At 40.5% G+C, this 27,175-nt stretch overlaps 1 protein-coding gene across 7 annotated transcripts in view; it reads left to right on the top strand.

The window, feature by feature from the left end:
* CACNB2 (calcium voltage-gated channel auxiliary subunit beta 2) overlaps positions 1 to 27,175 on the top strand; it is a 383,666-nt gene that overhangs the window by 325,311 nt on the left and 31,180 nt on the right. For 4 of the 7 annotated variants that reach the window (XM_055331535.1, XM_055331539.1, XM_055331540.1 and 1 more), the window contains 4 exons: positions 15,095 to 15,217; positions 17,405 to 17,541; positions 21,534 to 21,610; positions 26,909 to 27,042. In XM_055331535.1, coding sequence (XP_055187510.1) covers positions 15,095 to 15,217; positions 17,405 to 17,541; positions 21,534 to 21,610; positions 26,909 to 27,042 — 471 coding nt within the window. The remainder of the gene's footprint in view (positions 1 to 15,094; positions 15,218 to 17,404; positions 17,542 to 21,533; positions 21,611 to 26,908; positions 27,043 to 27,175) is intronic. The other 3 variants (XM_055331537.1, XM_055331536.1, XM_055331541.1) reach the window with 1 other exon arrangement.

Below are 27,175 nucleotides of genomic sequence, written 5' to 3' on the forward strand. Positions count from 1 at the left end.
CACTCAGTAGCCAACTGCTTTCTCTGAAACTTTGACTCACAGAAGGCCACAAGGAAGTGGAAATACCCCTGACTTGACTGAAGATGTTTGAGCAGATACTAGAAATGCCTTTGGTAAAGGTCTTTAGACTTATCACAAAGGTTAAAGTAACTAAGCAGAGAGGCCATTTGACTGCAGTGACTCTAATGACTTGGTAAACCTATGAGAGCACCCCAAAACCGAGACAGAGCCGATTCCTATAAATGCACTTGTATCCAGGAGACCAGCCCATCACCGATAGCCAGCTAGGCTTCAGCTGCAGCCAGTCCCTTCCATTGCCTCACTCCTGGTCTTCACCATACAAGCTTCTCCCTCAGCTCCTGTTGGTGGCGTGCTCCCAACTGCTGGTGGTTTTGGTGCTGCCTCATTTGACTCGGAGTTTGGTCAAACACAATCTTGAAGATTCTCTTACACCTCAGTTTATCTTTTAACACAAGTGACTGTGAGAGTTTAATTGTAGATGTGCAAATGGTAACCTCGTATCTAAAAATCTAAAGATATGACCCAGGCAGTGTTCAGCATTAGTCAGTTATTACAGAATTTTTTTCATACAGCAGAGCTGATTTCTGCTTTCCTCCTTTGGACCCCGTCTGCCCTTTCAAGCGTGGTGCCAGTTGGCCACAAAACCTTCCTCTGGATAGTGGTCCGGCAGTGGAGGGTCAGACAGGGTCTCCCGTTCGGAACCTGACACCCACAGCTTTCTGTGTTAATTTATTCCCTGCCAAAATTGGTCAGGGAATTTGGTTTTGGTCGCAGAGATAGTTCGCTCTGTTTTTTGGGGGAAAACAAAGCACTCGGTGTGAAATAAACAATAACACACGCAAACTTGCATAACTTCTGATCACTAGAACTGAGGGATCTAATTAGCGGAGACAGAAGTCCACAGCTGTTGGAGAAGGAAGCGAAGATTACAGAATTAAAACCAAAAAATACTGTCCTTCGCTCCCCCACCCCCCGGCCTTTGTCAGTCTGTACTTTGTCAAGGCTTCCCCTTGCATTTGTTTAGAATGCTTTTTGGGAAGTTTTTCGTAGGGGATCATTTTCTAAGTATGGAACAGACATTTTTATAACCACTTAAATGCAAAGCAGTACTTTAGGAGTGATACCATTGCTGATTTGTCTTATTTTTTTCATTCCTTTTCTTGCAATGGAATACAGGTACTTAGCAGAACCTTGATGGCAACATGTTAGACCGACCACTTGTGTGATAGGTTCTAGATGTTTCCAGGCTGCACTTTGTCGTCTGAGGCCCTTCGGAGAATGTTGGGCCTGGTCCCTGTGACCCTACATCACCACACTTTGTATTTGTTTTTTATTTTAAGTTTTGCTCTTTAAGAAAAATGGAAATGCTGTAATTTGGAGAAAACCAGCTAAGAAATAGGACAATATAGGTTCAGTATAGGATGCAAACAAACAGAAAGAATGGAAATAGAACATGATTATTCAGGACCTGGAAGAGCAACTATATGAAAGGTACAGCCAACCAACAGCAGGAGAAAGTGAGTATGTTTGAACCTACAACCCAGGAACCCAGACTTTTCAACTGCCCTTGCTAGAAGCCCTTTGGTCTGGGGTAAGCACCAGCTCCCCAGCTGGGGTCTCTACAGGCTTGAAGAAGGAGATCCCATGTCCTGCACCATCCTGTCTTTTCACCTACACAGTGTTGGATTTTAAATGAAGTAGAGTGGGGTACCCCGGTGGCTCAGTTGGTTAAGCACCTGCCTTCGGCGCAGGTCCAAGGATTGAGCCCCACGTGGGGCTTCCTGCTCAGCAGGGAGTCTGCTTCTTCCTCTCCCTCTGGCCCTCCCCTCCTCTCATGCTGTCTCTATCTCTCAAATAAATAAATAAAATATTAAAGTAGATTTTTTTTAGAGGCATATAATGGCTTCTTTTTAAAGATTTTATTTATTCATGAGAGAGACACAGAGAGAGGCAGAGACACAGGCAGAGGGAAAAGCAGGCGCCCTGTGGGGAGCCCGATGCAGGACTTGATCCCAGGATCATGCCCTGAGCCAAAGTAGATGTTGAACCATTGAGCCACTCAGGTGTCCCAACAAAGTAGATGTTAAGTAAATGTGTGTTGAAATGTGTGAGTATGTGTATTTGACTTGACATTTCCCAGGTTTTCTCCGAATTTTGGGTAAAGAAACTCTTTGGTTATGAATAACTTTTATGTCAAAATAATATAGGTTAATGTTGTGCTTTTTGCTAGAAATATAAACCATGATATGGATTTGGTTAAAGCAACGGATTTGGTTAAAGCTAGTCTGCTTTAGCTACCATAACAGAGTGTTATACATGATGAGGCTTCAACAACAGAAATGGATTTCCTCATAGTTCTGGGGGTTCTAAGTTTTCAGTCATGGTCCAGTAAAGTCTGTTTCTGGCAAGGATGCTCTCCTTGGCTTGCAGCCCCTTCTCACTATGTCCTCCCTCTGCTTTCTTTCTTCTGTATGCACCCTGAGTGTTGTGTGGTGTCTCCTCCTCCTATCAGGATGACACCAGTTCTATGGCTTTAGAGCCTTGATTTCTATAAAGACCCTACCTCCAAGTGCAGTTATACTGGAAGCTGGGGCTTCAGTGTCTGAATCCTGGGGACACATTCAGTCCATAAGAGCAACTGAAGAAAAGACAAGTCTTTCAGGGTGTGTGTGTGTGTGTGTGTGTGTGTGTGTGTGTGTGTCTTTTAAGGTAGTGAACATAAAGTAAAAATTGTTTCTGAATTATACCATTAACTTCCAAATAACTTGAGAAATACTGTTACCATGCTTGGTAAAACTAAACAGTAGTAAAATTAAAGACTTCTTTTCTTTTGAAGATGCTGGTTTAGTGGAACATGACTTCTAAGCAGTCTCCCTTCTAAGGTGAGGAAGGAGATCTGCAGAATAAATAAAATCTAGCACTTTCTCATGCTGGCTCCTTGCCTAGCGACTTGGAAGAGTTGTTATGCATTTTGAAGATACTGTTCTAGGGAGAGGCAGCCTCACTTGGGGAAAAGAAGCCAGAATGTTCTTACTGAAAGAGAGTACATGCTGCAGAGGACAATGGAATTCACTGAAATTTCTGATATGGTCTCTGTTTTTCATATGAGACTTCTTACTTGATACATTTCTCCATGGGTGTTTGCTAATCATATATCTTAATGGAAGGCCTCAGATCCAATGTGATCAAAGTCTTGATATGCAGAAAGATGTGTGCTACGGTTCTCTGTGTGTGCCCATGCATGCGTGTTAACCATATAAAACAAAATCCTGATCAGGTAACTTTGCTCCCATAATGACTTAGCCATTTTAGCCCTGAGCTCAATGGTAGCAGAATCTTGCATTGAGTAGGTAATGCATAAACACCTAATAATTGATTTCTCTATCAGAAAGGGAGACAGAACATGAGACTCCTAACTCTGGGAAACGAACTAGGGGTGGTGGAAGTGGAGGAGGGCGGGGGGTAGGGGTGAATGGGTGACGGGCGCTGAGGGGCGCACTTGACGGGATGAGCACTGGGTGTTATTCTGTATGTTGGCAAATTGAACACCAATAAAAAATAAATTTATTATTAAATTTTTTTTAAATAATTGATTTCTCTAACAGAAAAAAATCAATCCCTTAATTGAGCCCTTTAACAATTATTTATGTATATACCTGCTGCTGTGGTAAATGCTTAGAGTCCCAGGAGTGCAACCGCTGGATCATATGGTAGTTCTATTCTTAAATTTTTGAGGAAACTCCGTACTGTTTTCCACAGTGGCTGCACCAATTTACCCTCCCCACAACAGTGCACGAGGGTTCCCTTTTCTCTGTAGTCTTTACCAATACTTGTTATTTCTTGTCTCTTTTTACAAAATATTTTATTTATTTGAGAGAGAGAATACAAGCAAGGAGAGTGGCAGAGGGAGAGGGAGAAGCAGACTCCCCACTGAGCAGAGAGCCCCATGCAAGACTTGATCCCAGGACCCTCAGATCAAAGTATGAGGTGATATCTCATTGTAGTTTTGATTTGTATTTCCCTGATCATGAGAACACCTTTTCACATGTCTGTTGGCCATCTGGATGTCTTCTTTGGAAAAATGTCTGTTCAGGTGTTCTGCCCATTTTTTAAATTAGATTGTTTTTATTTTATTTTATTGCTCTTGAGTTGGAATTCTTTATAAATTTTGGATATTAATTTTAAGTTTTGTGTATGGTAGGAGACAGTGGTCCAGTTTCATTCTTTTGCATGTGGCTGTCCAGTTTTCCCAACACCATTTATTGAAGAGACTGCCCTCTCCTCATTGAATATTCTTGGCTCCTTTGTCATAAATTAATTGACCATGTATGTATGCATGGATCTATTTCTGGACTATTGTGTTCCACTGATTTATGTGTCTATTTTTTATGCCAATACAGTACTATACTTTTAATATCATTTTATAATATAGTTTGAAATCATAATGCTTCCAGCTTTGTTCTTTTTTTCTCCAGATTGCTTTGGCTAATCAGGGTCTTTGATGGTTTTATATAAATTTTAAGATTTATAAATCTAATTTATAGATTAGGTATAGAAATCTAAATCACATTTCTACTGTGAAAAATACCAGTGGAATTTTAATAGGGACTGCATTGAATCTATAGATTGCTTTAGGTAATATGGACATTTTAACAATATTCCTCCACAGCGGGAGCATGGGATATCTTTCCATTTATTTGTATCTTCTTCAATTTCTTTCATCAGTGGCTTATAGTTTTCAGCATTTGGGTCATTTACCTCCTTAGTTAAATTTATTCCTAGGTATTTTATTCTTTTTGATACATTTGTAAAATTGTTAATCTCTCTTTCTGATAGTTCTTAGCACATAGAACTACCACAGATTTTTTTGTAGATTGGTTTTGTATGCTGCAACTTTATTGAATTTGTTTATCAATTCTAACAGTTTTCTGGGGGGAGTCTTTGGGGTTCTTTCTATATAATGTGTCCTCTGCAAGTCGTGACAATCTTCTTTTCTTCCTTTCCAGTTTGGATGCCTTTTATTTCCTTTTTTTTTTTTTAAGATTTTATTCATGAGAGAGAGAGAGAGAGGCAGAGACACAAGCAGAGAGAGAAGCAGGCCCGATGCGGGACTCGATCCTGGGACTCCAGGATTACACCCTGGGCCAAAGGCAGACACTCAACCATTGAGCCACCCAGGTGTCCCTTATTTCTTTTTCCTGCCTAATTGTTCTGGCTCCCAAAGTCACTTTTCAGTTAACAGCCACCATAGTACTTTGAACATGTCAGACCGCATCACTGCTGCTGAAAACCCTCTAGTGACTTACTTCATTTAGAATAAAAGCTGACCCTCTCAATTGTGACCTGAAAAGCCACATAAAACCTAAGTGCTTTGACCTCACCTTTTCCTTGCTTCCCTCCATTCAGCCAGACTGTCTTCCTTGGACATATCTGGCCTGTTTCCACATTAGGGCCGTGGGGGCAATTTCCTTTACCTGGAGTTCACATACCTCCATTTGCTCACCCACTTCATGCTTCTGTTCAAATGCCACCTGCCTGTCACCTTGTACCCTGGCTTTCCTTACCTTGTTTTGGATTTTTCTTTTTCCACAGCATTCCTTCGAACACATACATTGCCCACGATGTCTGTTATGTATGCTTTGTCTCTCCTCTCTGGAACTTAAGCTCCTAGAGGGCATGAGAATCTTAGTTTCTACTGTTCAATTCCAAAATGGTGCCTGATACACAAATAATAATGGATGAGAACTCTGAAGAGCTTTATCCTAACCACCCCATTTCATGTTGCCTGTTCACCCTTCATCCCCTTCATCCCCCTCTACTCACACAACTTTTTTTTTCTACTTTGTTATTTGATATCCCCTCTACTAGAATACAAAATAAGCCATGTGAGGGGTGACGGCAGGGACTCAAGATAGTAAACATGTTCTTATAAATATTCATTAAGGGAATCAATTCTAGGGAAGAACTTTGAAATTTCTCAAATCTGCTGCATATGTAAATTTTATCTTGAAGCAAATCTGAGGATATGTTTATTCAGTCCAAGTCAGTATATTCAGCGATCAGAATACATAATTAGTTACATTTTTTTAATCACTATGGCTTGATATATTTTGCTATTAAAGAACTCCCAGAGGTGCCTGGGTAGCTCAGTTGATTTAGGATCTGCCTTTGGCTCAGGTCATGATCTTAGAGGTCCTGGGATCTGGGATTGAGCCCTGTGTTGGGCTCCCGGCTCAATGGGGAGTCTGCTTCTCTGTCCACTCGTGCATGCTCTCTCTCAAATAAGTAAATAAAACAATAAAAAAAATTCCCAGCCTACCCTTGGTAGTTTGTAATAAATTAAGCAAGTATTTTTTTAAAGTTCAATGATTGGTAAGACTCAAGATTATTTTTTACAACATGCTGTACAGTCTTTCGCCTGTATATATAGGGAATCAAAGTTGAAGATTTTCATTCTGTATGTGAAGGATTTTTGATTGTCACTGAAAGTCGCAAAACAATACTGAGAAGTTCTACAGGAAAGGATAACTGGACACTGAAGTATTAATATGTAAAAAACAAAACTGTGATGTTACTCTGGAAAGTACATTACTATCTCTTCAGTTCCTGAGTATTTCCTGTGTACGACTCATTGGTGATCCTCCCATTTGAGTCATTTTTAATTATGGAAGAGTATAGCAGGTTTTATAGGAAATGATAATGTACCACAAGAAAATAGATAAAAAATCCAATTTGATTTTTAAGCTCTTTTCTATAGTCTCATAATAGATATCTGGATCATACTTTTCTTTAAGTTTCTTTTAAAAATATTGCAAGTGGAGAGTAGTTAATATTTAGACTAATCCATTATAGACATTAAAACATAAACTATGGATTTTTTATGTTATTAGATATCAACAGTTTCAAAATGAAAATGGGAAAAAAAAACCCTACCTTGCTATTGAGCATAGTAAAATGGATCTTTATATTAAGAAGAATAAATCATGGGTGCCTGGGTGGCTCAGTGGTTGAGCGTCTGTCTGCCTGTGACTCAGATTGTGACTCCAGGGTCCTGGGATCAAGTTCCTCATCGGGCTCCCTGCAGGGAGCCTGCTTCTCCCTCTGCCTGTGTCTCTGCCTCTCTCTGTGTGTCTCTCATGAATAAATAAATAAAATCTTAAAGAAGAAGAAGAAATCAATGCATGAAAAATCTGTTAATCATGATCAGAAGTTTGGGGTGAATTTTATTCTGCTTTTTAACAGTAGGTATTCTGCTAGCACGTTTTTAATTGACATTTTGTTGTATTCATTAACAGGATTGGTTTCATTATTAACGCCATTAGGTTGTTGTTTAGGAAGAAAATCAGAAACGGTACCATAAGCTTGCTGTCATCTGTTTTATTACAGTTACTTTATGACCAAAAAGTTTTTGTTTTGCTTTGTTTTTTTGAGATTCTTTGTTTTTTTGAGATGTGGGATCATATGTTATCTTTGCTGTCTGACTTACCTCACTTAGGATAATGCTCTCAAGGTCCATCCATGTTGTCACAAAATGGCAGGATTTCCTCCTTTTTATGGCTGAATAATACTCCATGTATCCGTTCATGGACACTTACGTTGTTTCCCTGGCTTGGCTCTTGTAAATAATTCTGCTACGAACATGGGAGTGCAGATACCTTTTCAACATAGTGTTTTTGTCTACTTTGTACATATTCCCAGAAGTGGACTGAAACAAATTTTTTAAGTTAATTATCTTCTACTTACACTAATCGTGTCCTGATAGCCTTAGGTCTAGTGATTCCGGAAGGTTGTGAAAAATATAAAAATTGGCTCCTGTGCTAAACTTCAAACATATACTCTGACAGGAAGCTGTGGCTTCGCACAGGCCCAGCATCTGGAGCACTAACACAGCTTCCTTTGGTTGTGTGAAAAAGCAAGTCCTGTGGCCCCTGAGCTGTCCGTGAACACCCCCCTGCACCTGCTAGATGGGCTCTTGTACATGCCTGTGCATAAGTGGACTCTGGCATCCATCTCTCAGCGCAGTACAGCATATGACGGCATGATGACTGCTCAGGGATGCTAGAGGCCATGAGTCAGAACAGGAGCATCAAGGAGGAGGAGAAGGAACATTTGGAAAGGTTGAGATGTTGCTGGGTTATCCTTTTGGGTCAATAAGCCAGACTTTAGTGGTGCTGGCTTGGGCCTAGGGCAGGCGATGGTGAAACCAAGTGGTTTGGATCTTCAGCATTCAGCTGTACTTATAACTACGTGTGGTCATCGTCAGGGGAGTTCCACCCAGAGACTTTAAACTGACAGAAAGCTCCCCGCCCTGCCATGATTGAAGCCAAAGAATCCTTGGTGATACAGCAGCAGGTGCCATGAGAAAGGGACACAGAAAAGGAATCTTTCCAAAAATAATAAACTTGCAAAGTTAGAATGCTTCCAAATTAACTGTAAGGCCAGTGAAAATCCTTAAAGTTAGGCCAGGAAACATTTTATCATAAGGAATTTTGCATGACTTTTTCTTAGCCCTTTCAAATATAGTAAATATATTATAACTTCCTTATGTATATATTCTTTATAGTATATTCCTCACATATATAACACATTATATGATGATACAGTAGCTGTGGTCTCTCGATCCTCCCTGTGCACAGTCCTTTGTGGCACTTTGGGAAGTCATGAAACCACATGTATTTTTTTTTTAAGATTTTACTTATTCATTCATGAGAGACACACACAGAGAGAGAGACAGACAGACAGGCAGAGGGAGAAGCAGGCTCCACGCAGGGAGACCGATGTGAGACTCGATCCTGGGACCCCAGGATCACACCCTGAGCTGAAGGCAGATGCTCAGTCGCTGAGCCACCCAGGCATCCCTCTCAATTCTCTTTGCATGAAATAGAGCTTTGTGTGTCATGGGAAATAGAAGAAAGAAAAGCCGTATACAAATAAACAAAAATCATGATTTGACAGCGTTATTGATTTATTGGACCACAAATTGATTCAAGAGCAAAGAGGCAGAAATATATGACCTTTACAGTAAATTCCTGTAGTTTTTTTTTTTTAAGATTTTATTTATTTGCGAGAGAAGAGAGTCTAAGCAGGGAGAGGGGTGGAGAGCGAAGCAAACTCCCTGCTGAGCAGAGACCTGAAATCATGACCTGAGCCACCCAGGTGCCTCATAGTTCTAGCCTATGAATCTGCTCAGGGTTATCGGTTTTTTAAAAATGGACTCAGTCACACTACAAGGCAGACTTTGGCCTGATTTTTTTTTACCTCTTTCTGTCCCAACCAATGTGTGAGCATTTTATAAAGTACAATTTTCAAGTGTTTGGAATTTCTACACAGACATTTGAGTGCTCTAAAATTGCCATCAATGTACCACTTTGAATGAAAGGCAGCCTAGGGCTGCAGAAAGCTCAGGCTTTAGACTGAGCTCGTTGGGTTTGAATATCACCTCCATTATTTGTGGCCTAGGAGGACTTTTTTAAGCCTCATCTGGGAGAACCAGTTGTTGCCGGCGTTAAATGAAGTGTGCCAGCCTGCATAATACACAACACACCGCTCAGACGTCCCACAGTGGTAGCTCTTATAATTTGACTATAAGTCATGCTGTGCATAAGATGAAGAAGGACTTGGAAGAGAAGAATAGGAATTGCTTTACATTTGTATTATTTATTCATCCCCCTTTTCAAACATTTGAAAACAGATCAGAGATATGGTGGTGAAGTGGCACAATCTTTTAAAAGCAGTTTTGCATAAACTGGAGGATGAAATGCTCTACTCTTGTATAAATTGGTACTTACTAAGTGAAGAATCTGTTGATCTTTAGCTCACAAGCTGAAGTGGAGCAGACTTTTGATTCTGTGTGCCAAAAAGGGGACCACAAAATAAGAGGGGTTCATCAACCTCTCTGGCACACTATGGAGCATATGCCAGATAGAAGGTACCAACAAAGGCAAAAGAATCCATCAGCCTTGTTACCTGGGTGTAGGAGAGTGAAAGCAGAGTCTTGTAGGACCTCATGTGACCTCCACAGCCTCATGTGCCTTCCAACTCATGTGACCTACAAAAAACAAGTTAGCCAGGAACCCAGGTATAAGGAGACAGCAACGATAGACTCCAACTATGGCACTGGCCTGAGAAATAAAGTTCTTAGGCTATTAATGAGGTCAAAAGAAAGTGGATTCAGTTGATTGGGAGACCATGTGATCCTTATTATCCCAGTGATCCTGTGGAGGAGGGTGATTCCAAATCTCCTTCTTAGTTGGGATTTAAGTCCCATTCCACAGTATTCCCGCTAGGACCCTACGTAGGGCTGTGGACTGCCTTTAGATGTGTGCTTTCTGCCCTGCTTCCCTACCTTCCTCTCTGGCTATGAATCTCTCAGGCAGATCTGTGAGGCCCTGGGGTTGGAGAGTGGGCAAAGGACCCACAGTGAAGCCCACTCCCCATAGCGCACCATTACTTTTGCTTCTGAGACCTGGCCCAGCCTTGCCTCCCTCAGAGGCCCAGCATGTGTGACAGCTCTGGCTCATCGGTCACAGTCTCCTCTGTCCTGGTGTCCCCAGGACTTTTCAGGACTTGGCCTTACCTTAGGAAGGGAGAAAAAAAAAAAAAAAAAAAAAAGAATAAACAGTAGCTGGCCTCCAAACATCCAAACATAAATGCCCCAACACTCAGTACAGCCACAGATTCTTATCCCGGGTCTCATGGGTGTGAAGTGGAGATCCACTGAAGCACGTCCCAGAGCCCTGATTACAGAAGTGACGTTGGAAAAACCATAAAAACATGGCAGGCTTCCAGGCCGAAAGTGCATGCGTGAGTGGGAACGAGGCCGAGAGGCTCAAATGAGGAAAGAAGGAAGTCCTGTGAGGACCCTATCGCCAGCAGGCCAGAAATGCAGGTGTCAGCAGAAAACAGGGTGTGTTTGATAAGAAAATGGCTTCACGTGATAGACATTCAAAGATTCCTTAAGTCCCATGTTCCCTTGAGACTTCAAGTTGGTTAAAAAAATAAAAGCCTTTGGGACTGAGGACTGGAAGAAAATCAGAATCCAAAAGATAGGACAGTGGAAGCAAAACAGGCATGGGGAAGCCGTTACCATTTTCTCATGGCCAAGACCATATGAAAAAATCTGCGCTGGAGAAAAACATCTTGAATGTAATAGTTATGTTACACTATGTCATATGGCAGGTACTCAACTATCTTAACTCATTTGGTCTGAGGAGCGTGACATTGGAAGAGCAAAGAGGAAAATGTTTGGGACCTGAAAAGATGAGTGAATTGGGGCAAACATTCATTTAGGTATGGTATTTATTATGGTATATAGCAAGTGCCCATTTCTTTCTTTTTTTTTTAAGATTTTATTTATTTATTTGAGAGAGAGAGAGCAGGAGGGAGAAACAGGGATAGGGAAAGAATCTCAAGCAGACTCCATGCTGAGCACAGAACCTGACACAGGGCTCAGTCCCATGACCCTGACACGGTGACCTGAGCCAAATCCGAGAGTCAGATACTTGACTAACTGAGCCACCCAGGCACCTTGCCATTTATTGAGCACCCTCTATTCCAAACACTGGCCTGGCCTTCTGCATACTTTTTTTTCGAGTTTGGGTTTTTGGGGGGAGGTGGGGCAGTGGTGGTTAGCTTCCACATATAAGTGAAATCATATGGGATTTGCCTTTGTCTAACTTATTTCACTTAGCATAATGCCCTTGAGGTCCATGCACACTGTCAAGAATGGCAGGACTCCCTGTAACTAGGTGACATGCATTTTCTGAAATCTCATAATCATGCTGCCATGTTGCTGTTATTACTCTCACTTTAACCACGAGGAAACATTGCTCAGAGGAGGTGAAAAAAAAAATGCCCTGGCCACTCACCTGGTAAATGGCAGAATCAGAATTCAAGTCCTGGACCATTTAAAATGCCCTGTTCTTAGGTCCATACGAATGGAATTGATGCGGAAAATGTCCTCCACGTAGTAGACCCACTGCTTGAGTTAGAGGTGAGGTGGGTTCAGGAACCAGAGGTGACACCGTCATTTGGCCCCTTTGGTTCACATCCAGGGTCTCTCTCTCTAGCGGGTAGGCTCTCTTATCTTGATAAAACCCCTTTTTCTCCTCTTCGCTTTCACTGTTGTCCATTCTAATTTTAGAAATATGGTTCCTGGAGTAGAGACGCTGAGGGACCAGATTCTGCAGTTCTTTCCTCTCTCTGTGTTGTACACCGCTGATTCCGGGTACAGCTCCACGTCTGATGCTGGCATTATTGGTCATAGGATGTGAGTCAAGGAAGGAGGAACGAGGGATCCCTGGGTGGCTCAGCAGTTTGGCACCACCTTCGGCCCAGGGCGTGATCCTGGAGACCCCGGGATCGAGTCCCACATTGGGCTTCCTGCATGGAGCCTGCTTCTTCTCCCTCTGCCTGTGTCTCTGCCTCTCTCTGTGTGTGTCTCTCATGAATAAATAAAATTTTTAAAGGAAGGAGGAATGTTCTATATTGATGTCTTAGACTGTCAGAACATAAAATTATTACCTGTGGCCCCTATTACTCCACACTAGCCTTCACCACACCTTCAGCTTTTTTGTTTTTTCAGTGTTGCCTCTTGCTGCAACTCTAGTCTTTGAAAAGTCAATGCATAAAAGACATGAGATTTTTCATAGGATCCTCTGTAGAGTTGTACATTCAAAATGTAGGTCTTCCAGTGACGAAAACACATATGCCACACTTAAACTCTATTTCCTTCAAGGAATAAAAGACCTTAAGGGAAATGAGAGACCATGCTAACATTTAAAAAAAAAAAATCCCGGATCTACATTTTGGTGATCAGAAACTGTCCTGAATAATGGAAAGCTCTATTCAGGAAAATCCTATTTCTAGCAGTAAAACCAAGTCTGATTAAGATTACGTCTTCTTTTAAAGGGCACCATCATATACTGCTGGTTGCCGTTTATAATGGTGCAGCCCATTTGGACAGTAGTTTGGAATAGAATTTAAAAAGGTCTTGATAACTCATGGCTTACTCATGCTACCTCTGGGAATCTGTCCCAAGGAAAGAAGTCTAAATAGAAAGAGGCTTTTCGTATAAAGATTTTTCAAAGTAGAATTTTAATCATCGTGAAAAAAATTATAAACCTACATAGCAAAAAAGGTGAATGAGTGGAATAATTTTTAAGTGGTATATTTAAAAAGCATATCACAAGAAGAAATAGTATATTACTTTAAAAACTGGATAAAAAATGAAATATGATTATAGCTGTGGGAGTAAAATCTATTATATTTAAAGAAATTTTGAGAAATAAATGGAAGCACCATCCCCCTATCAAGGATCATGTGTATTTCAGTGATGGAACTACAGGCAACTCTTTTTTTCTTTCTTTTATTTTTTTTTAAAGAATTTATTTATTCACGAGAGACACAGAGAGAGACAGAGACATAGGCAGAGGGAGAAGCATCCTCCCTGTAGGGAGCCTGATGTGGGATTCAACCCCACGACCCTGGGATCACAACCTGAGCCAAAGGCAGAGGCTCAACTACTGAGCTACCCAAGTGCCCCTTTTTCTTTTTTTAAAGTCCCTATTTCCATTTGAGGAAGAGGACCTTTTATGTCATGAAAGGTCATAGTGGATACCAAGAACTGGATTTCATATACTTATGTCCATTTTATGTCTACTGTGCCCTCATCCAAAATGTGGTAGCCTTTCTCAGTCTGCATATTGTGGATAGATCTGAGTGACTTCATGGCTCTTAGCTCACTCCTCAACCCAGACAACAATCTTGTAGAACAGATTAACTGTGGAAAATTTGGAAATAAAGATTGGCTCTTGGGCAGCCTGGGTGGTTCAGCAGTTTAGTGCCACCTTCGGCCCAGGGCGTGATCCTGGAGTCCCTGGGATCGAGTCCCACGTCAGGCTCCCTGCATGGAGCCTGCTTCTCCCTCTGCCTATGTCTCTGCCCCCCCTCCCTCTCTCTCTCTCTCTCTCTCTCTCTCTCTTTCTCATAAATAAAATCTTTAAAAAAAAAAAAAAAAGATGGGCTCTTATTCCAAATCGCTGTTTTTCCTCCCTGACAAGCCAGGTCAAAGAAGTGCTCCGTTAGTAGGGAGAAACTGCTCAGAAAAGGTCCACATACCCACAATGTGAAGAAACACAATGCCGGTTAAGATAATACCTCTTTTTATCATGTCTCTGCTTACCTGTTTTTTCACCTTGTAGATAAATAGGAATTGCCTAGATAGAGGACAAATACTTAACCTGTAAATTTGCAAAGCATCAAATAATGAAGGATGGCTCAACTCATAACGGCATGTTCAATGGCTGACCAAACTCAAGGATGAAAAATAATAGAATTAAAGATCATTGATGGGGCTCCAGCATGGCTCATTTGGTTAAGCTTCTAACTCTTGGTTTCAGCTCAGGTCGTGATCTCAGAGTCATGAGATTGAGCCCTGTGTGAGGCTCCATGCTCAGTGTGGCGTCTGCTTGAAACTCTCTCTCCCTCTCGCTGTGCCCTCCCCCCTGTGCACACACTCTCTCTAAAATAAATAAATCAGTCTTTAAAAAGAATTGAAGGCCATTGATTTCATAATGCCCTGCAGCCATGAATTAGATATATTCTCTGGCTTTTTTCACTCCAAACACTGTACTTCCTAGAATTATGTTATTAATTATTCATTAAAGTAGCTGTTTGGGGGTGGTGGTGGTGGTTACTAAGTCTTTTTCACTGAGACTGAAGAAAAACAGGGCATTTTATGCCTCTGTGTGTGTGTCCTGATTTCTAGTTGTTACAAGCTGTTATGTCTTAAACCCAAGTTCCCATACTTCATCTTCACCTTCATTATTTGTAGTGCTTTCAAAAAAAACAGTGGCCTTTTCCTAGTTCACAAATGGGTGGCATTTGGCTCAGAGTGTGAAGATTTCACATGTCATGAATAATAATAAGCTGTTTTGTGATAAAGAACACAGGTGGAAGAACAAAAATGATGACAATAGATACTCGGCTCCTGTTGGTATCGTGGAGAGGAAAGGGAGGAACTCTGTTGTTTCTTATTTTTTAACTTGTTTTTCCCTTTCTTTTCCCTCTTCAGACAAAGCCCGTTGCATTTGCTGTTCGGACAAATGTTAGTTATAGTGCAGCCCATGAAGATGACGTCCCAGTGCCAGGCATGGCCATCTCCTTCGAAGCAAAAGATTTTCTGCATGTTAAGGAAGTAAGGAAAAGCATTTGAATTTTTACCTGCATGGGTTTTCACCTTGAAACATCATTTCTTCTCTCTCATTGCCATGAAATAGCCTTGCGTATAGCTGCACTTGTATAACACGCACGAATGCAGTGCCTCTCAACCTTTTCTAATATAAATATAACCCTTTTAAAGAAGAAAGAAGTCACAGGCCTCTTGCAGTAACTTCAGGTCTCCCCTGGGCTCTGTGACCCAGAAATTGGGAATTACTGGAGTAGATGATCCTTTTTTGTGCGTAACCTGTACTTTTTATTTGTATTTTTAACCTTGGTTCTGTGTTGTTTTCCCACTTCTCACATTTAACCATCTGGGAAAGGTTAATAATAATACCTAGAATTCATGATCTCTCCTCTCTGCTGACAATGCCTGAACGCAGACCACCCAAATGCCCTGGGCCTCGTTCAGTGGTAAATGTCTGCAGTGGAAGGAGAATGGTAGGAATTGGGGCCACTGAGTCAGGAAGCAGATAGCAGGACACTTCCTTTCTCTCAATGCCAGAAGTCTCCACCTGTCAGTTAACGATGACTCTTATCCATACCTTGGAAAAATTCACCCTTAATTAAGGTTTATTTTGAGTCAACATTTATCAAATCTCTGCTGTGCAGAACATCATATGAAAAGAACGGAAATTCCCCCTGAATAACGTTCTCAGTGTGTGAGTATGAGAATTCCTTGGACCTGCAGGAATGACAAGTGGACTGACTTGCATCTGGGGGATGATATGTCATGAGGCACACATATAAATTTCATGCTTACTGTGTGATATGGGCTGTAGGTGAAGGAGGTGATGACTGCCAATTAAAAGAGCCTGACTAGACACAAATAATAAAAATGTATTTAAAAAAATAAATCCACACTCTAAAACTCCATTTATTAAAGAGGTAGATAGGTATACTTTTAGCCTCAACTCAAACATGTTTTTATACTTGTAAGAAAAAAAAAAGAGCCTAGAGAATTTAGAGCCTACCATTTTGTTAACTTTTAGAAAGAGATATGAAATATTGGCTGGGAAGAAAAGATAGAAGTTGTCAGAAATGATGGCATGCCTGGAATCTGACTTTACAATACAAAGTTGGGTTAACCCAAGGTCCCCTCCTGATGGCTGATACTTAAGGAGAGATCTTTTTTCTACCATGGAAGGAAAAGAAAAATAAAATGGATAGTCTTCTTTGAAATGCTCAAGAACAGACTGAAAATATACTAGTCAATTGGGAGAAGTAAAACTAAATCGTAAAGATTTAGGAGAAATATTCTACCTGCAAGAGAGAAATTATCAGCATCACATGAGTGGAGAAATCCTGTGAACAGCGTACCATGGTAATTATAAACTTGTTCATACAAAGGGACATTTCGCTCTAGCACAAGATATTTCAGGTAGATTTCAGTATTTCTGTCTCTTAATATTTTTTATAAATTTATTTTTTATTGGTGTTCAATTTGTCAACATATAGAATAACACCCAGTGCTCATCCCATCAAGTGCCCAACTCAGTGCCTGTCACCCAGTCACCCCCCACGCCCCGCCCACCTCCCCTTCCACCACCCCTAGTTTGTTTCCCAGAGTTAGGAGTCTTTCATGTTCTGTCTCCCTTTCTGATATTTCCCACACATTTTTTCTCCTTTCCCCTTTATTCCCTTTCACTATTTTTTATATTCCCCAAACGAATAAGACCATATAATGTTTGTCGTCCTCCGATGGACTTATTTCACTCAGCATAATACCCTCCAGTTCCATCCACGTCGAAGCAAATGGTGGGTACTGTCTCTTAATATTTTTTAAGTAATCTGATTATAGAAGAGGACTCTGTAACACTCCCTGGTTCCTAATGGTCTCTTGATAGGAAGGGCTGTGCATCTTTGAACAAGGGGAGTTGATCCTACAGAAGCTGCATTGGAAATCAGGCTACTCTCAAAGCAAGTAGCAGGAAACAGAAAGAAAATGGATTGCCGGTGGATTGCTGACCCCGTTGACAGTACTTCACTCTTACATGGTCAACCACGAAACCCTTAGAGTTTCTCCAGTCGTGATGTTGAGGCATAGTTAACTGTAACTGCTATAATATTTCTTTCCATTGAAAATAGTTAATGTAGAAGAAAAACAATCTGAAGACATGACCTTCTGTGCACTGACCACAAACAAATTTGATTTTGTGTTTAGAAATTTAACAATGACTGGTGGATAGGGCGATTGGTGAAAGAAGGCTGTGAAATCGGATTCATTCCAAGCCCAGTGAAACTAGAAAATATGAGGCTACAGCATGAACAGAGAGCCAAGCAAGGGAAATTCTACTCCAGGTAGGAGAATATTGAGTATTTGTATCAAAGTCCAGATTATACCATCATTCATGTCTTCTTGTTTTCTGTGTTCCACCGTCTTTATTATATGTTGAAAAGCAGACTGGCGATACAATTTAGTGATGGCATCACAAATCGTGCATTTTAAAAACTTCATCCCAGCATTTCATTTTCATCTTATTTGGGAGAACATCATATTAACTGTTCTCATTAATAATAAAGTATTAAATTGGGGCAACAATGCAGAGGAAATTCTCAGGTCCTAATCTCTTACTGAAAACATTCTTGCACTGAGCAACCTTGGTGACTAATCCCAGTGTCGGTGGCTGCCTGACGAGGCAGGGAGGCATTTTAGAAATGATGGTCTTAGACATCACCAGGCAAAAAGTAAGTCTCATGATCCGTTAGTTTTGTCTTCACTTGGGAAACTCAATGTTCAGTTCTACCCACTGCTAAGCCCTTAAAGGGAAACCCAGGATGAAACCAGTTAAAACTGCCCTCACAGATAGCAATTAAATGAATTATGCAATAATCTGGGGCTGGATAAGCCATCCTAGGATTCTTAAAGTTGTGGGCCCCCCTCATAAGAGAATCACTGGAAGAGCTACTCCGACCTGGAGTGAATCTGAAATTGAACGGGCCAGTCCCAGAACATGGCCTGCTTTGCCCTGTGGGGAGGGATGTGATTTGGGCAAATCTTTTCGCTAATGTGAATAGCCGCGCTTCTATTTTTTCTAGCTTAGATTTTATTTGTTTCTATAATGCTGCAAAATCCTTTGTCAATGGTAAAATTTTAGCATTAGAATTTTTGTGTGTGTCAAGCACCTGCAAACAAGTAAAACAGACGATCCTTTTTGGTTTGGAACACCCGTCTTCTTTAGTATTTTGTAACTGTCAGGCTCTCTTAGTTCAGATGAATTCTTCCCTTTTTGGTGACCTCTATCCATATTTGGCTTTCGTTAATCCCTGGCTGATGGGCGGCTCTCAGATTGTGAGATGCGTTCAGTCATATAGAAGTAGATGCAAGGAGACCAACAAAGCATGCACATCTTACTTGTAAGATGTTGAAGATCTGATTCTATTCATACAATTTCCAGTGTTCTACTGGCTTTAGTGTGTATTCTTCTATTCTCTGGATCGATACTGGTATCTTAATATTAGCTAACAAAATTTTATAATGTGGAGAATTTTTATAGGGTATAGATATTGCTGGTTTCAGTTTGGTGATATATATAGTTCATTGAGGTTTGAGGTTATCTCAGGGGGCATTTGTATTGACTTCATTTGTTGGGGATAATTCAGCATTTTCAAGAGTTTTTGTGGTCACATAAGTTTAGGACAGTACTAGGTAATAGGAAATCAGCTACCTTAAGGATTTTTCTGAGCCTTTAATATGTTAATGTATCCTATGAATCTAGGTTAGTGGGATGGGGATATTTTTCATGTATATATGAAAATTATCTTAAATTTTTCTTGGTTCATGTCTTTTGCAATAGTGTTTTATAGAATGGATTATGGAAAATTTGGGATGGGTTTTTGCAGAGATAAACTTGTACATCTTTCTCTGCTTATTCATGTACAAACCAAGAAAGGAAAACTATTTCTCAAAGAGTAGGAAGGGAGAACTTTTGGCCAAAATTGTTAAGGAAGCCCATGGTCCTCTGCCTCCCAAGTGGGCATCCCTGGTCTGATGTGAGTCATCAGCTCAGCTTTATAAGGATCTGCGGAAACAATAAGTATCAGAGCCTCCACCTCATAGATGAGGCAACAAAAGGTAGGGAACTTGACCAAGTTTGCACTACTACTAGGCAGTAGAACCCTGATGAAAACTCGATAGATGTGACTGTAGCCTGACCTCAGACAGACTACAGCGCTACCCTGTACATCATATAGTGAGGGCCTGGGACAGTAAGGAAAAAAATATTAATATTGCCATTGCTATTATTTACTATATTAGATAGATTGTTCTGCTATTTCATTTTTTTCCCTTAAAAGACTAATACTTTGGGGAGTAGCATCTCATAACTTATTCTAGGGAGCTAGGTTGCCTTTCCTACAACTATATATTCTTCTCTTTTAATTTTCTTGATTTTATTTTGTCCTTTTTACCTAAGCTTTTGCTTCAGTACATGAAGGTATTTTTACTTGTTTTCAGAGATTTTTACATTTGTCTTCTAGCATTCGAAATACAGTTTTGAGTACATAACTAGAATTCAGAGTACATAAGAACTCTGATTTTTTTTAAGTTTTTTTTTTAATTTTTATTTATTTATGATAGTCACACACACACACAGAGAGAGAGAGAGAGAGGCAGAGACATAGGCAGAGGGAGAAGCAGGCTCCATGCACCGGGAGCCCGACGTGGGATTCGATCCCGGGTCTCCAGGATCGCACACTCGGCCAAAGGCAGTCGCTAAACCGCTGTGCCAGCCAGGGATCCCAAGAACTCTGATTTTTAAATTATAAAAATTGACAGAAATCAAAGGCAATAATTTGGGGCAGAGCTCAGGAATGTGGCATTTGTCTAGAATTAAAAGTTAAGGGCAAATTTGCATTTTGAACATTTTGACTATTTGCGGTGTTCCTTGAAATTTTTACACAATTCAAATAATACTTTGACTTTTATTAAAATTCAAAGAGAATGTAAAACAGAGCCATGCTTGAACTGAAGTTAGACTTGGTACTGTGAAAGAAGTAAAAATAAAAACCAAACACACAAAGAACTTCTGGAAGAAAATATGTAGGTCCTGGTAATGGATATTCTTATAAAACAATCAGAAGTTGCTTCTGTAAATACCACTTTTTATTAATTTTACATACTGTCTGGTATCCTTGTTAAATGTACTAGAGTATCTCTTAAGAACTTCAAAAAGATACAGAGGCCTCCTTCTAGCTGCTGTAAGTTTTTGATGTTGGTCTGTTTTACACATTAAAATGCCAGAATAGTAGCAATACAATTCAGCCTGGTTACTGGTGTTTTCGTGGAATTTATTTTTTCATATTGATATTTATGTAACTTAAACATTGCCCTTTGGTGCATAGACACTGTAGCAGATTCAATTGGACCCAGCGTTGGCTCTGATAATAAAAATGTTAGACAGTAAGACTGTCTTGCCAAAATTGCCTATCACTCGCTACTTCTTTCCATTGTCCTCATCTGTGAAGGGGGGACCTTTTAGTCATAGGACATTTAGCATGCCAGGATGCTGGTAAAAGCATAAATGCTCTGGTTCTGATGTTAAGTCTAAAGTTTCTAAAACACTGGCATATTATGTATCAAATTTTAGGATTTACTGGTCCCAATGTACACGCTCTTCAAATTGTACCTCAATGAACAAAGTTGAATCCTCCATGTTGGTCATGCTTGAGACATGTTCCAAATGCTAAATGCTGTCAGAGGGTTAAATCATGTCACACTGTCATGTTCCTTTGTGTATCTTGTAAAGATTAGCAAGTTTAGTATTGCTGTGTTTTTCTTTTATAGGCTGCTCAAAAAGCTTCAGTACTTTCAGTCTTAACACACTAGAAGTAACCAAGCTAAGACAAAGAAGAGAACCAAAAAAAAAAAAAAAAAAAAAAAAGAAGAAGAGAAGAGAACCAAACAAGAAGAAAACCATAAGTCTTGTCATTAACCTTAAGGTTCTCTGCATTATTTCAGAGGGTCTCTGACCTAAGAAGCAAAGGAAATCTCTGCTGCTGTCTCCCTGTGATGCTGGTAGAGAATGTGAGGGCTGCAGAAATTACCCTAGTTCTCTTCCATTCTCCCAGGGCCTTTTAAAATTAAACCTTGAATTTGAAACAGAGACTATTACATAGCTGTTTCAAGTACTCCAGGAATCTCCACTGGGAAATTACTATTTGTCTCCTTGTAGGAAAGGCAAATTTAAAATTCAGTAAAAAACACAATGACTAATCATGTTTATTGAGCAATACAAATGTTTTAATATCTGAAATAAGTGTCAAGTGTAATATAAATTTTTGCTTTACTCCAGTAAATCAGGAGGAAATTCATCATCCAGTTTGGGTGACATAGTACCTAGCTCCAGAAAATCTACACCGCCATCATCCGGTAAGTAGGAAATGAGTGCAGAATGTCACATTCTGCATTTCATGCTTTCCTCAATCTCACTTAGTTGTGTGAATCTACATACACAGGTTCAGTGTGTGAACCCTAGAAGGATCAAAAGCAATCAGAAATAGGAATGCCTACGTGGAGTAAGAAACAACACGGGGAGTTTTTGTTCAGGGCTTTGAAAAAAGGAAGTACGTCTGTGTGTTCCCTGTAAGTTGTTTAGATGACCAAAGTGATGAGTGTATTTAACTTTTTATGCCTACACACCTCCCACTCTGGTGCCCAGCACAGCGTCAAGCCTCAAAGTTAAATAAAGACAGAAGAAAGATAAAAGTTTTTGAAAGGTAGGAAAAGGAGAATAAAGTGATGATGGAGTGACTGGCCTAACCTGAGTTTTACCCCAAAGACTCTGTGGAGGGTGTCAGAGATGAGTAGAAGTATTGAAAAAAGAGAATCCCTTGTAGGAAGAGGGACTCCTGTTTTCTTTCCAAGGCAGTGGAGAAGGGCACTATGGTAAGCAAAATTTGAATTTCAGATAAAGAATGAATAATTTTTTTTCATATAAGTACTGTATGAGAAATATTTACAGTAGGAAAAAACATCTGAAACTCAAACTTGGCTATATTTTTCTTTGTTAAATCTGGCAACTCTACCAATCTGTGTAGAACTTGGAGTTGTATATAAATTGGAGATTAATTGATAGAATTGCAGAAAGCCCATGATCACCAGAATCTTAGTTTGCCAAGAGAAGCGGTTGAGTCAGAATAAGATTGCAAGGACTCCCCATCAGAGTACTGGAGCAAAATGATTCTTTGTGTGATTTTGAGAAAGCTGGAATTGGGTAGAGTGTGTGTCTGTGGACAAGTTAGGGGAGTAGTTGCACCCTAACTGTCTTAAAAACAGGATTCTCCTATTACTCTTGATGATGCCTCATTCCTGAATGTTGGCAGCTTTTAGAGACCAATTGAAGGCTTCTTAATAAAAATGATAGAACTTTTTAAGTGCAAGATCTGAGCACAATAAGAAATAAATCATCTTAGGATGCATATTGATTCCAAAAACCATGTATGTACAGCTTGCAGTAATTCTGAGTTGCCCCAAATTAAGTAAAATATGTTTTACTTAAAACATGTTTGAAATGGAGATGGAAGCCCTTTTAGGGCTTATGTCTTATGTGAGGCGTGTGTCTTCCCTTCACCAGTGGGAGGGGAGCTGTTTAGTGAATGCACAGGCTTATCTCCACTCCTTCTCAAACATGTGAAGTTACAGAGATTATGATCTAAAGCTGTACCCTTTGTATGTATCTTAAAAACTGCCTCAGAAACTCGAGAGGACTGTCACCAGGTTCCTGAAATGGGGAAATGTTGCATCATATAGTGAGAGAACCGCGGCTCCATCCGCAGATGTCAGTGCCACTCCTGTAGACCAGGAAAATTCTTCCATTTCTTTAAACCATACTGTAGCCGTCTCATGGTTTTGGTAATATCAGGAGAGCAGGCCACATGCATTCTGAAGAGTAAGTTAGTGTGTTTGTAAAAATAATATTTCATTTTTGTAGACAGATGTTTGTCACTACTAAAACTAAAGTTTAATTTACTACAATAAAGTAAGGATGATTTAAAACTTGATGCAAAGTGTTATATAGATACAGGACTTTGGAATAACTTTTCTGATACCAAGAACAGAAAACACTTGTCACTTAATGACTGGAGACATTTGCCAGCTACGAAATTTGCAGTAGGCACATTGGGAACCTGCTATAATTTTCATATTAATACCTCAACTTCTCTAAAGGAAAAATCTAGAAAATTTCTACAGAGAAGTTTCCCCCACCCCACCTTCCAGGGTAAACTGCCTAACCAATCCAGTGTGGATTGGCCTAGAGATGTAACTTTCACCTGTATCCCCCAGAGGCCCCATCTACATTCACCTCACCCATTGCTGGGCCGAAGAATATAAGTGTTTGCCTAAAGCAAATATACTTGGAAGTTCTCAAGGATTTGGAAAAGGAGAAATTTCCACCTCGCATCTGGGTAATGGGGTAGTAGCCGGTTACACAACACATTCCCCGTACCTACATGTGCGTACCCACACAGGTCACCCCAGCATGCTACTCAACTGGACCTAAGTGTCTAAGATGAAGTTACAATTTAGGTCTCAAAAAATGTTTCCAAGGCTCTCCACCAAAAAAATAAAATAAAAAATAAAGGAAAGAAAGTAAAGAAACATCATTCTGTTGAGGACTAAGAAAATAAACTATTTTAATATTTATGAAAGTAGTTTTTCCCAAGTAAATACTAATATTTGCCAAGGTCTGCAGATACAAGTATGAAACAAAAAAGGGGTAACCATCTGAGTCTAATAAAGTATATGGAACTATGAAAAAGAGTTGAACATGCTTCTTAACTGTCTTAGTAAATTTCTTTAATGTGTTTTGAAAGTGGCCAAATGTTTTAGAATTCCCTGTGTTTGGGAATAAGCCCAGATGCTTTTAAATTTAAGTTAACCAAAAGTCAGAACTAATAAATTAGAAAGTTCTCAGTTTGGGATTTTGAGCCCTTGCATCCAAATATAGGTAAATTTCAAACCTGACTTGGGCTCTCAGGCTACGTGTGGGTTGCCAAACATCTGGGCAATATTACAGCTAAACTTTGTATGCATTTCCACTTTTACTTAGAAAAAATATTTCAAAAATCCACCCACTGGTCACAGCAGACCAAACTGAATGGCCAGATCATAAAATCTCATGCATGAACTTTGCCAGCGTCCTGTCAACTAACACGCCTGCAGGAATCCTGTTTCGGAGAGGCTTTGAGGAAGTTACCATCCCTTGAAGGCCTTCATAAGCCCAAGAAAAGAGGAGAAAGGTTAAAAGTAGATGGGAATTTACCACCAGAAGAGAAACCGATCTGACTTGGTTAAGGTAGATCTAGAGATAGTGAGAAAACTGACCTGGATCCTCTCCATAGTATCCAGGCAGACACTAACAGCATTCTTCCTAAGTTAGGATTTAGGGAAGAGCATTACAGGGTTATGTAAAAGTCAGCCTCAACTTACAGTGTTTCTGTCGCACACCACGTACTCAGCCTTGCAGTGCATCAATATGTGTGGGCGGCATAAGGAGAAAGACTTATTTACTAGGTAAGTCTCACTAAATACCTGGAATTAACTCGGTCTGTTACTCCTTTCACTGGAGAGGGAGTCCTCCCTGCTTGCTCTGCAAGCGGCCCTTAATACGTGCAATGTGGTGCAAACGGTGCTGGGGATTCCCACTCCATCACGCATCGTCGACCTCATCAGATGAACCAAAGGAACAATTGAACGAGAGATCCTAGTTTTCAAAAAGGCTGAGTCACCGAATATCCGTAATAATTTCCAAACTGGAAAAAAAAATGTGATGGCTGTCAGGTGATCTGCCACGATTGGAAGAGGTTAGCAGCGGCTGCCTTTGTGTGAACCCCCATGTTCCCCCGTGGGTGGCAGGAATGCTAGCTGCTTAGTGACACCAAACCGTTCCTTCCAGATGCTCCTTATCTGAATGTGCTGTGGGTTTTGTTAGATTGAGTAGACTCTCTTTTCCAGGACTCATCTAAACCATAGAGTAATTCTCTCCGGAGCTCACCTCTGGTCCCTCCCTGAATCCCGAAAGTGAGGACCCCCACCTGGAAAGCCCGGGGAGCTGAGGAAGGGAGGGTGCCTGCATTGAGAGCGCCCCCCCAACAGGCAGCAGGGTGCAGGCATGGGCCAGGGGCGCACAGACCCAGAGCCTCGCCTCTGAGTCTTGGCTCTGCCAAGTCCCTTAAACTCTTTAAGAGTCTTATCATTTCAGTCTTTTAAAAATAAGAGGGTTGAAAGTGATCCTCAAAATACTTTCCAGTTCCGATTCTGCAGCTGATGAAATTCTGTAGTCATTGCACGTGGAAGCATTTTATCAACTTCGGAATGAGATGCTGGATCTTTTTGTTGTTGTTGTTTTTTCATTTAACACTGAATCTTTCAGTGCTCCAGTTTTCCAGACAAAAGATTTTAAAAGTGAAAGCATGTTGAACCACAGGCCTAAATCTCTCATTCTCCAGACGAGGGGACCCGTGCCATGCTCTCTGGCCTCTCTGTGTCCTTCCACTCTGTCTCTCATGTTAAATGCATTTCTAGGAGTGCTTTATAGAAATCGTCAGAAGTCTCTTATCAGGTCATTTTATAAGACTCATTTCATTTGGAGATCATGAGGTCCGGTGCTCTATAATTAGTTTTCAGTCAGGCCTGCCAGACAGGGTACATACCATCTTGAAATCATTTTATTATTTTTTTAATATTTTATTTATTTAAGAGAGAGAAAGCACACAGAGGGAGAGGGGGAAGCAGACTCCCCGCTGAGCAGGAACCTGATGCAAGGCTCCCTTGATCCCAGGACCCTGGGATCATGACCTGAGCTGAAGGCAGATGCTTAAGCAACTGAGCCACCCAGGTGCCCCTTGGAATCGTTTTAATCTGGCCCACCCTGGAAGCCTCCCTGAATCCTTTGTCTTTGTAGGACTTCTTTAGGTTGCCTGAATTTAAGATCTTTATTTTTTTTTTTAAGATTTTTAAAATGTATTCATTCACGAGACACACAGAGAAAGAGGCAAAGACGCAGGCAGAGGGAGATGCAGGCTCAATGCAGGAAGCCTGATGCAGGACTCGATACTAGGACTCCGGGATCACGCCCTGAGCTGAAGGCAGATGCTCAACTGCTGAGCCACCCAGGCGTCCCTGAATTTAAGATTTTTCTATTCTCGCTTTTCCTCAAATGCCTGTTGTGTTTTTCATGATGCTTTTCACATTGCCCTTATTTTCACACAAAAACAAGCAAAATAAGAAATCTGAGGCATGTTGTTATAAGGTTTCCAATGTAGTTGCTTATTATTGAAAAGGTGACTGATGATCCCATAAGCGCGAAGCTGGATGTTCTGAACCATACTTATCTACAGGTGACGTGGAAAAATACCAGTACTGTATTTGAAACTACACATTAAAAATGTTTCTCTAAAATATTACCCAGGAGGTCTAGCAGGCAGCTCATTTGTGCAAGCAAGCAGTTACCCTGAGGGGAAATCTTTGGGTTTTGTTAGGTTTGATGACATTGCGTTCTTAACGTGTCTTACTTTACATTTTACTTTGTTGATGATGCTCAGCACTCATGATAGATCTTTTACTATGGTTAGTTTTGTTTGCTTTCGTTTTATTTTATTTTTTTTTATAACCTGTTTTTCCTCTCCTGTCTACCTGATGATTTTTGAATTGTTTGTCTGTATATAGCTATAGACATAGATGCTACTGGCTTAGATGCAGAAGAAAATGATATTCCAGCAAACCACCGCTCCCCTAAACCCAGTGCAAACAGTGTAACGTCACCCCACTCCAAAGAGAAAAGAATACCCTTCTTTAAGAAGGTAACAATAACTTCCAAACTCCCATCTGTCCACCTGCTCACCTGCACTGCGTCACATTTCTGGTCCTGTTGACTGTCTGCGTCCTTTGATAAGCCAATAACGTGCATGCTGTGTTATTCTTTGTTTCTTTTCC

This window comes from Nyctereutes procyonoides, unplaced genomic scaffold (genome assembly GCF_905146905.1).
Source record: "Nyctereutes procyonoides isolate TBG_1078 unplaced genomic scaffold, NYPRO_anot_genome, whole genome shotgun sequence".
Classification (NCBI taxonomy): Eukaryota; Metazoa; Chordata; class Mammalia; order Carnivora; family Canidae; genus Nyctereutes; species Nyctereutes procyonoides.